At 64.4% G+C, this 10,740-nt stretch overlaps 3 protein-coding genes across 3 annotated transcripts; 1 reads left to right on the top strand and 2 right to left on the bottom strand.

Moving 5' to 3' along the window:
- Positions 1–2,410: 2,410 nt before the first annotated feature.
- Positions 2,411–4,090, bottom strand: PFL1_03253 (uncharacterized protein; the record flags this gene model as incomplete). Its single annotated transcript, XM_007880770.1, has 4 exons — positions 2,411–2,975; positions 3,090–3,368; positions 3,489–3,732; positions 3,967–4,090. The coding sequence occupies 4 exons, from the start codon at positions 4,088–4,090 to the stop codon at positions 2,411–2,413; spliced, it is 1,212 nt and encodes a 403-aa protein (XP_007878961.1).
- Positions 4,091–4,804: 714 nt separating this feature from the next.
- Positions 4,805–8,503, top strand: PFL1_03252 (uncharacterized protein; the record flags this gene model as incomplete). Its single annotated transcript, XM_007880769.1, has 2 exons — positions 4,805–6,457; positions 6,572–8,503. 2 exons carry the CDS (start codon positions 4,805–4,807, stop codon positions 8,501–8,503), a joined length of 3,585 nt encoding a protein of 1,194 aa, XP_007878960.1.
- A 211-nt stretch (positions 8,504–8,714) lies between these two features.
- PFL1_03251 (uncharacterized protein) lies at positions 8,715–10,204 on the bottom strand (the record flags this gene model as incomplete). The annotated part of the gene is made up of 3 exons (XM_007880768.1): positions 8,715–8,732; positions 8,831–9,658; positions 9,764–10,204. The coding sequence occupies 3 exons, from the start codon at positions 10,202–10,204 to the stop codon at positions 8,715–8,717; spliced, it is 1,287 nt and encodes a 428-aa protein (XP_007878959.1).
- Between the last annotated feature and the right edge of the window lie 536 nt (positions 10,205–10,740).

Raw genomic sequence — 10,740 nt, 5'->3', positions numbered from 1 at the left:
GACTGGAGTTACGAAGTTAGGGCGAACGTAGGGTAGACGGGACGGTAGGTAGGCGAAGACGGCGATCGGACGTCGGGACGCGCGCGACGCGGGGGGGGGGGCAGGGGCAGAGGGGCGGGCAGCGGGCAGCGGGCAGAGGGCAGGGGACGCTGAGGCGAGGATTGGGGCACTTCGCCTGAGGCAGCAGCTGCTGCTCCTGCTCCTGCTCCTGCCGCCAGCGGGTCGGGCAGCCTAGCTCTGGTACTGCCGTGCACCTCACGGAGTTTAGGGATGCATCCCGCCATTTCCAAGGATCAGCGGATCAGTTCGAGTCTCCCGTGATTTTCAGGATCGCCCGGAGTTTAGGACTCGAGCGCCAACTCGCTGGTGGTCCCCCGTGATTTCGAGAGATCAGCTGGGTCTGGGCCAGCCGCGAGCCACGGGGATCAGTTCGAGTCTCCCGTAAATTTCTGATCGGCCGGACTTTAGACGTCGAATGCAAGCCTGCTGGGCGTCTCCCGTAGTTTTGTGAGAGATCAGCTGGACTCTCCCGTGATTTTCCACGCAATCACACGGGGTTTAGGGGTCAGCGGCGAGCCTGGCGCATCCGTCTCCCGTAGTTTTTTGACCAGGGCTGTGTTCGGCGATAGTCTACCTCCGGGCGCGTCCCGGACATTTGGAAATAACGGGCATCCCGAATTCCGTTGGAACCCGGTCTTTAGACAGGGTCCGGACATTACCGACACGCTACGGCCGTATGGCCCGGAGATACCGGAGTTTAAAAGGGATTCAGCCCCGCCCGGACATAGGGGTCTCCCGTTATTTTCAGGGATCAACGGCGCATCCCGTAATTTTCAGAGATCAACGACGCATCCCGTGGTTTTTTGCTGCGTCGACCCTAATTCCTCAGCCGTCGACAAAATTGAGTTTACACGTCTACCAGCCGTCGACACTAATTCCTCAGCCGTCGACCCTAATCCCTCAGCCGTCGACAAAATTGAGTTTAGACTCTCCCGTGATTTTTCCCAGGCCCTCGTGGACGCTGCAGGGTCTACGGGCAGTCTCCCGCTATTTCCAGCCCGAGCCACGAGGCCGCTGCAGCGAGATAGCGCAGCCACGCTGCGCCAGTGGCCCGCCTCTGGAGCCCAGCCCGGCGTGGCGGGCAGGCCTGGCAGCGTGGCAGGGCTCCAGCACGTAGGGGCCCCTCTCCAAGGGCTGGACTGACCAAGGGGTGAACCGACCTGCTCGAAGGTACATAAACCTGCCCTTCCCTCGTTCCCAATCTTCTCTCTCTTCCCCCATCAGTGCTACGGGACAGCACGGCACAGCGCCAAGAAACCCCGCAGGTCTCAATGACCAGGCTGGTACTACCTCAAAGTACCGGGACTTGCATCCCTAACAAAAATGCTAACCGCTCTCGAACAAAATAGCTTCGAGAGGAAAATAATACAGGTCTTTCTCTTCCCCCATCAGTGCTACGGGACAGCACGGCACAGCGCCAAGAAACCCCGCAGGTCTCAATGACCAGGCTGGTACTACCTCAAAGTACCGGGACTTGCATCCCTAACAAAAATGCTACCCTTCCCGGCTCGCCTCGGACGAAATAGCTCCGAGGCGGGCCGGGGCCCCTTTCCCGCCGCCGCCGCCTCCAAGAGAAAAGCTTCGAGGCGGGCCGCATCCAAAATAAGCCCCTCCCTCCCTTTGTCCCGGCTCCTTGCCGCTTGCGGTTTTCCTTGCACATGTCCGCCAAGTGCCAAAATAATACTCTGGATCCTCCGTTAGCAAACGGGATCTCGGTCGGCTTCCGATCGCGGTTTTGCACACCCTCGCTCAAGTGCCAAAATAATAATGGATCCCGTCTCGTTCCGTCCCAGTCAGTCCCTAAGCAGAGCGAACAGACGCCGCTAGAGGAGAAAAGAATCCCCCTTCCCCGCCCCTCTCCGCTAGCAGGGCAAACAGGCCGGATCTGCTAGCGGAGCAGCGGTGCGACCTCTCCCGTCCCGCCCTCTCCGATAGCAGGGCAGATCGGCCTCAACTGCTAGCGGGGTAGAGGTGGCGACACCTATGCTCGAGCGCCTTGCGCTCTGAGCTCTCAATTTTTCTCCTTTTTGCAGCCGCCGCGTCGGGCCTCCCGAGCGGCAGCGGCAACAGCCCATCCGGGTCAGCACCTCTTTCCTCTAGCGATCTGCTAGCGGAGTAGAGGTGACCGACACCTATGCTCGAGCGCCTGGCCACTGGAGCTCAGAATTTTTCTTCTTTTGGCAACCGCCGCGTCGAGCTCTCCAAGCGGCAGGCGCGCCGACCCACCCGTAACAGTGACCCCTTTCCCGTAGCTAGCCATGAGTCACGAACCTCGTGAGGATATCGTGGTGTGTGAGCGTGTGCCTCTTTGCCTGTGACTGTCTGGGTGCGGCAAACAGGGTCGCGACGTTCAGAGGTCGAATTCGAGCTGGTAGGCGAGCTTCTGGTCGGCGAGGCGCTGCGGCGCGCTGGGCGAGGGGTCCTTGCGCCTCTCGCCGGCGGCAACCGAGGGGAAGCTGCCGAAGCTGTCCGGATGCGCGGGCGGGGGCGACTCGGCAAAGTACGGGTGGCGCAGCGCCTCATCGGCCGTGATGCGCTGGGCCGGGTCGTAGCAGAGCAGGCGCGAGAGGAGATCGACGCCGTTCTCGGTCAGGTAGCGGAACCGGTTGCGCAGTGCCGCGCGCTGAGACTCCAGAGTCGCGCTGTTGGCCGCGGCGGCCGAGGTCGCCGATGACGAAGACGGTACAGAAGGGATGTCGACCTTCTTGCTGCGGACCAGCGGCAGCGACGACACACCCGGCCAGACGTGCTCGTTTGGTGGGCCGAGGAGGCGGAAGATGCGGTGCAGCTGGTCCAGCTCCGTCTTTCCGGGCAGCAGCGGCTCCTTTGTCACGAGCTCGGCAAAGATGCAACCGATGGACCACATGTCTACGCTCTCGTCGTAGGTGGGCGAGTTGAGCAGCAGCTCCGGCGCTCTGAGAGGGACAAGGCATAAGGAAGGACGGAGGCGGCACGGAAGGTCGGGCCGTCAGTCGCCACATCGTCGAGAGCGGTCCGAGCCGTAACCCGCGCCACGGGGCCAGACGCACCTGTACCACAGCGTCACGACGAGGCCAGTCATGTCGCCGAGGGGGTCGCCGTAGGTGCGCGCGAGGCCAAAGTCGGCGACCTTCATCATGCCGCGGTTGTTCATGAGCAGGTTGCTCGTCTTGAGGTCGCGGTGGATGATCCAGCTGTGGTGCAGGAGGCGCACGGCCGAGAGCAGCTGCTTCATGAGCGTCTTGATCTCTGATTGCAAGAACGGCGTCCGCATCGACGAGAGGAGCGTCTTGAGGTCGTGCTCGACAAACTCCATGACGATATAGATCCTGTCGGGGGTCAGCAGGGTCCGAATCAAGAGCCGAGGGTGAGGAGGAGAGGGCGCCGACGTCAGCCACGATGTGCGCGCGAAAGGAAAAGGCATATGATGGCTGCGGTGAAGGACGCACTGCGTCAGGGTGTCACCGACGACGATCTCCTTGACTTCGACGACGTTTGGGTGCCGCGCCTGCATCAGCGTGCGGATCTCGCGGAGGCTGGTGATGGGGAAGCCGTTCTTTTCGCCGTCCATCTTGAGCTTCTTGAGGGCCACGATCTCGCCCGTCTGCTTGTCGCGGGCGCGGAAGACGACGCCGTAGCTGCCTTCCTCTATGTGATTGAGGCGCTCGTAGCAGTAGACGGACCGGCATCCGACTATTGGCGGATGGAGCGAGCGCAAAGGGGCGGGGGATGGGGCTTGCGCGGATGCTTGTTCACGTCCTGGAGGGCTGGCATGTGGTGGCGCTGAGGACGAGGTAGGAGTCGCGGTCCGAGATGCGTGCTTGGACCTCGAAGGGCGATGGCCATGGGACCGTGTCAGCTTTCGAGATGGCGAGGGGGGTGTCAGGGCCGGTTTCGCTCCGGCTTCGCCCGGAGTGCGACGGCAACCAGACGAGCCTTCGCCGTTGCTGCGGGGCGATGGTGTTGGTGAGGCCCACTTGCTCTTGCGCCTCTTTGCCGGAGGTTCCTGGCTTGGCAGCCGCGGCACGGCTCGGTCCGAGGATGATGTCATGGTCGCAAAGAGGCTCAAAGTGCAGGACCGCGAGTCCACCGGCGTGATGAGTCGAGCAGGGTGAGGGGAAGTGGTTGCCGGATAGCTCTGGTTGGCGTGCTCGGTGTCAGGAGCACGGGCGAGGCGAGTAGGGGGCAAGACGAGGTCGAAGATCGAGCTCAGGGCCATGCGTGCTGCGTCATTGAAGATGCTGTGACCAGACGAGGCATCACGCGAAGCCGTTGCTGGAGCCGTTCGGTGGTGGTGGCGGTGGTGGTGGTCAGAGGGAAAGGTGCATTCCTTAGGAGGAGCGGCCGCCAGGTCGAGTGTGGAGGCGACCAGGGCGCTCCCATGTCGAGCAAGACATCTCTCGTCCGAGTTCCGAAGGAACCCTGCGCTGGCAGCCCTGGCTTGCCGTGCTGGCACGCCGGAAGTCGGCAAACGGAATCCCGTCAGGCTGGCAAGGCCAGACGCTACTCTGCTGCGCACCGGCCACGCTCGGTCACTGGGGCCGACATCGCCTCGGCGCTGTGCTCCCACCACCCACCACCAACCACCAACCTATCGCCATCAACTACCACGTCCTTGGCCTTATCCTACACCTAGCCCATCGGGTCCCGCCGCGCTGCTCACCGACAAGAATAGAGGCCGACAAGCACGTACACGTCATACCCGGCCGCTGCCTAGCCCAACCTCGGCGCAGCCTACCCCCGCCAGAGACGGACACTACCCACCATGGCGGACATCGACGCCGAGGCTAGGGCAGCAAAGGCCGCTCGAGCCAGAAAGCAGCTCAAAAAGCATCAGGCACAAAAGGCTGCAGCAGCAGCGGCAGCAGCCGCGGGCGGCTCCCCAGAACCAGACAAGGACGCCTCAAACAAGAAGGACGACGAGCAGGCACAGGGCGAGCCTCAACCAGATTCGGACAAGGATGCCCCCGATCAAGAGGTCGCCATATCGAATCAGGACGAGATTGCAGAGCTGAAGCGTCAAGCCGAAGCCACTAGCGCCGCTCACAACGAAGAGGTCGCCGAGCTGAAGCGCAAGGCCGAAGCGGCAGACAAGGATGCCCAAGAGCTGGTTGAGCTGAGGACAAGCCGCAACGAGTCCGAGAGGCGCCTCGCCGAGCTCGAGAAGGTCAGTGGTGATCTCGAGGCAAGGTTGACCGCAAGCGACAAGGCGAGCAAGAAGGCCGAGGAGGATGCAAAGGCACTCGCCGAGCTGGAGAAGAAGAGGATTGAGTCCGATAAGCGCATCACCGAACTCGAGAAGACCAAGAAGGACCTCGAAGCCAAGGTGGCTGCGGGCAACGAGGCGAGCAAGAAGGCTGCCAAAGACGCCGAAGCGCTCCTGAAGCTCGAGAAGAAGAGGAGCGAGTCAGACAAACGCATCACTGAGCTCGAGAAGGCCAAAAGCGACCTCGAGGCCAAGGTAGCCGCAAGCGACAAGGGGAGCAAGAAGGCCGCCAAGGACGCCGAAGCACTCACAGAGCTACAGAAGAAGAAAGACGAGTCGGAAAAGCGCATCGCCGAGCTCGAGAAGGACAACAAGGACCTCGAGGCAAAAGTGGCGTCGGGCGACGAGGCAAGCAAAAAGGCCGAACGGGAGGCGCAGACGCTCCTCGATCTCGAGAGGAGGAAGAAGGAAGACTCTGAAAAGCGCATCGCCGTGCTGGAGAAGGACAAGGGCGAGTCCGACAAGCGCATCACCGAACTCGAGAAGACCAAGAAAGACCTCGAAGCCAAGGTGTCCGCGGGCGACAAGGCGAGCAAGAAGGCGGCGGAAGACGCGCAGGCGCTGCTCAAGCTTGAAAAGGACAAGGAGGAGTCCGACCGGCGCCTCTCCGAGCTCGAGAAGAAGAAGGAAGAGGCCGACAAGCGCGTCGCCGACCTGGAGAAGGCCAATATGGCCGCGAGCGACAAGGCGAGCAAACAGGCCGAAGAAGATGCCCGGGCGCTCGCCAAGCTGAAAGAGGACAAGAGAAAGACTGACGAGCGTGTCGCCGAGCTCGAGAAGAAGGAGAAGGAGGCCGACGAGCGGATCGCTGACCTCGGAAAGACCAAAAAGGAGGCCGACGAGCGCCTCGTCGAGCTGGAGAAGAAGGACAAGGAGTCCAGCAAACGCATCGGCGAGCTCGGAAAGAAGGAGAAGGAAACCGACAAGCGCATCGCCGAGCTCGAGAAGGACAAGAAGAGCTCCGACGAGCAGATCGCCGAGCTGAAGAAGGCCAAGAGCGAGTCGAACAAGCGCATCGCTAAGCTCGAGAAGGCCAAGAGCGAGTCGGACAAGCGCATCGCTGAGCTCGAGAAGGCCAACAGGGGCCTCGACGCCAAGGTGGCCGCAAGCGACAAGGCGAGCAAACAGGCCGAAGAGGAGAAGTCTTCCTTGGTGAGTCAGCGCGGCGTGCCAACCCTGCGCTCTGATCGCCCGGCGAAGTGTGGCTGACCACGACTCGCCTGCCTATTGACCCCGTCCCCCGGCTTCCAACGAAATCTGATGCAGGAGCGGAGCCTCGAGATCGTTCGGCAGCAGGTCGAGGAGCTCAAGCAGACGCTGGCGACCCGAGAGCAGGAGCAGGCCGAGCTCGAGGACAAGCTGGCCGACCCGACCCAGGCCAACGAGATCGAGTCGCTCCAGAAGCAGCTGTCGGCCGCGGAAGAGCGGACGTCGAGCCTCGAGGCCGAACTCCACCGCCGCGGACAGGCCCTCACCGCCGCCAACGCCGACAGCGAGAAGCTGGCAAAGGAGGTCGAGACCCTCAAGAGCGACAAGGCGCAGGTCGACGACCGGGCGCGCCAGGCCGAAGAGGAGCTCGCCGAAACGACAAAGGCCCGCCAGGCGCTCGAGTCCGAACTCGCGGCCGAACGAGCCAAGGTCACCGAGGCCTCGGCTGAGAGGGACTCGCACCGCTCCAAGGCCGAGGAGCGAGCGGAGGAGCTGCAGAAGGTGTCGTCCGAAGCCCAGAAGCACCTCGCCGCGCTCGAGACGGCCAAGGCCGACATCACCGCCGCGCACAAGCGAGCCAGCGGCGCCGAGAAGAGGGCCGACGGCCTCCAGACCGAGAACGAGCGCCTCGTCAGCACCCTCGACGACGTCAACGCCAAGGTCGGTGCGCTCTCGCAGGAGAAGGCCACGCTGCAGGACGGCAACATCAGCCTCGAGGGCAGACTCAAGAAGGCCGAAGACGACGCCCGAGCCGCGAGCTCGCAATTCGAGGCCAGGCTGAAGAAGGCCGAGGACGGCGCCAAAGAGTCTGCCGCGCAGCTCCAAGCCCAGATCAAGAGCCTCGAGCAGAGCATGCAGTCGAGCAAGGCCGAGGCCGAAGCGGCAGCCAAGAAGCTCGTCGAGGCCCGCGACGCCGCCAACAAGAAGGCCCAGGCCCTCGAAGCCAGCCTCAAGCAGGCCGACGCCCAGTCGGCATCGTTCGAAGGCGACGCCCAGGCCGAGCTCAAAGCGCTGCGGGATCGGGCCGAGTCGAGCGAGGAGGCCCTTCGGACCAAGTCAGAAGAGCACGCAACCGCCGCGGCCTCGGTGGCGGCGCTCCGCTCGGAGCTCGACGAGCACGAGCTCGAGCTGTCTGCCATGCGGTCGCAGATCCGCAAGCTGGAGAGCTCCGTGTTTGAAGAGACCGACCGCGCGCACAAGGCGGTGCGCCGTGCTGCCGAGATCGAGGAAGAGCTGCGCGCGCTGCGGGCCAGCATTGTCAGCGATGGCAATGGCGGCAGCGGCGTCGGGTCCATGTCCAGTCTGGCGGCTCCCGTCCCTGCCCCTCCATCACTCGTGTCGAGCCTCTCGCCGAACGCCAGCAAGGGACCCGTGGGCAGCCGAGCGCATCGCCGCAGCGCAACGTCGGCGCACATCCCGGGCCTCTCGCCGCTATCGGAGCGCGACGCCATGGACTTTGCCTCTCCGCTGCGCTCGACGGAGGCGGCAGGTGCGGCGGGCACGAACGCACAGCCGGTCTCGCCCACGCCCAAAGGCGCCGCCGCCCGACGCGGTATCCGGACCATCACGCCCGAGGAGCTGCCGCTGCCCCCTTCGCAGCGCCACCGCCGGCGCGAGTCGCTTCAGATGCTGCGGGCACGTATCGGCGACGAGCTGGCGACCCCTGCCGCGCCACTCTCACCCGCTTCGTCGTCGACGACGGCGTCATCTCGCGCACCACCGCTTGCCACCATCGCGTCGCCAGGCACCGAGGCAGCACAGGGTGACCAGCCTGCGATTGTCGTCGAGGACGAGACGGCGGCGTCGGCGGCGGCGGCAGCGGGCGGCGACTCGCTTGACAAGAAGCACGGATCCTCGTTCGAGCAGCCCGACAGGTTGATGCAGGCCGGATCGCTGGCGCATCCCCGTTCCGCATCGACGAGGCCCCACTTTGCGCACGACTCGATCCTGTACTGCGCCTGCTGCACCGACGACCTGCTCGTCGTCTGAATGCCACTCGTTTGCGCTTTCGGGACACCTGGACTTTTGAGATCGGAACGGACACCGAATCGTTGACCGAGGCCGGCGGGGGTCGATGGCTAGAAGCTCGGGGGCGAATGTTGTCGCGTGTCGAGAGTGGTTCGAGGCATTTTTTTGAGTTTCTTTTTTCTTGCCGTGGTTGGCGGCGGTCGACAGCCCACCGCTTCGATACGGCTGGCGATTAGTAGTCGGCGGCGTACTGTGGATGCATGCGAGGAGGTTCAAAAGAAGCCGAGAACGCAGTCGTCAGCACGTCGGCCCTGCATCGACACGGTCCGACGCAGCTGCGCGACTCACGGCTGGGATCTCGATCTGCGGAATGTGACCCGGCCCATAGGAAACGATGTCGCCATACTGCCAGAAGGGAAAGGGCGAGGTGCCGTCGCTCGACTGCTGGCGGTCAGTGTCGGTGTTGTTGTCGGGGTTGAGCAGGTCGTAGACGTTGTAGCCCTCGCTGCTGCTGTTGGCTCCTGACTCGGTGGTGGCACGTTCCTGCGGCTCCTGCGGCTCCTCTTGCTGCTCGGGCAAGCTCAAAGGAGGCGACGAGTGTCGCTGCGAATGCAGGGCATGCGGAGAGGTGGTGGCACCGCTGTCTGTGCCATCGTGAGGACGAACGCGCTCGTCGCGGCGAGCCGGCGGGTAGCTCGGCATCGGTAGCATCGGCGGCATTCCAGGTGGTGGGCCTGGCACGCCCGGCGGACCCGGCATCGGATAGAAGCCCGGCTGCGGAGGCATCTGCTGCCAGTAGAGGCCCGGGTACGACGGCGGAAAGGGACCTGAGCTTGGGCCTGGACCGGGACCGGGACCGGGACCGGGACCGCGGACCGCAGTCTGATACTGCCACGGCGCCGCGGGTGTGGGCGGCCAGGGCATGCCGTACGGCGGCGGCGGCGACATCGCGATCATGTACGGGTGGCCGATCGGCGCGTGCACCGACCACGGCGGCTGGGAGGGCGGGCCGCAGGTGGACACGACCGCATCACCGACGCCAGCCCTCGGCGACGCGTGCGAGAGCTGCCTTGCTGCCGGTCCCGCCTCTTCTTTGGGGCTGAGACGAGCTTCTCGGGGCAGAGGGCGGTGATGGCCTCCGCCACGCTTCTGGCCGCTGCTGGGCAGACGCTCGTGCTGCGACGCCTTGAGGGGATGAACGGAACAGCGAGCTTGACGTCAACAGACCCGTCCGGCGCGTGATCCTATGTACACATCGTAGCAGGGATACGGCACACTCACCACAGCCGTTGTCTCGCCCCAGCGCAGCGTCGACGAGCCTGCCTTTGCACCGATCGGCGAGATGCTGCCGTCGCCAGAGCGGCTTGAACCTACGCCCTGGCCCGAAGGGGCGCGGTGGCCGCTAGCCTGCGAGGGCCTGAACTGAGGAGCGGGGCGGGTCTGGGCGCCGCGCGGTTTGGTCGTCGTGCGACGAACCTTGTGCTGCACCTGGATGGCGTTGCCGCGGACGACTCGACCATTCTCGCGCTCGATGGCCTGGTCGGCCGCCCTGCTCGTGTTGAAGCGGACAAAAGCAAACGACTGGAAGACCTGGATGTCGATGACGCGGCCGTACTCGCACAGGATGGAGCGCAGGGCAGCCTCGGTCGTTCCCGGGGCCAGGTGTCCGACCCAAATCGAGCACGGATCGATCTGGTCGTGGGCCTGGAGCGCGATGGCCATCCTGACGGGAGTGGATGCGGCCTGAAGGGGTGGTGGCGGCAGGGTAGGGAGCTCGGTAGAAAGTAGGGTTGCAGCGCGAGGAGCCGGCGAGGGGAAAAGGGAGGGAGAGATAGGGTCCAGGCGTGAGCATCAGCATACATCGCATTTTGTGCTCCACGCCTGATGCTGGCAACGCGTCGACCTAGACCCACCAGATGTGTGCGGACGAGGAGGTGGTGGTGCGGATGGTGGCGAGAAGCTGGCAGGGAGGGTAAGGCTGCGAGCCAGGGTGGCGAGGGCTTCATTCGCTGCGCCGCGCCCATCGTCGGCCTGGCCGCCCGTCTGGCCGCCACGGCGGGTCCAGTGGGCGCTTCTCTCTGCGCAGGCAGGCCGTCAACCTAGACCGCGCCGCGCCGGCCAGCACCTCAACACCCTGCAGGCCAGGCCAGGCAGGCCAGGCTGGCCGCCAGCCAAGGCCACGCCGCGCCGCCCCGACCTGCCTAGCACCGCACCAGCCTGCAGGCAGGCCAGGCCAGGCCAGGCCAGGCCGCGCCGCC

This window comes from Pseudozyma flocculosa (genome assembly GCF_000417875.1).
Source record: "Pseudozyma flocculosa PF-1 unplaced genomic scaffold scaffold00010, whole genome shotgun sequence".
In the NCBI taxonomy this organism is placed as follows: domain Eukaryota; kingdom Fungi; phylum Basidiomycota; class Ustilaginomycetes; order Ustilaginales; family Ustilaginaceae; genus Pseudozyma; species Pseudozyma flocculosa.
The sequence above is the reverse complement of the archived record's forward strand: the minus strand, read 5'-3'. Positions and strand labels throughout refer to the sequence as shown.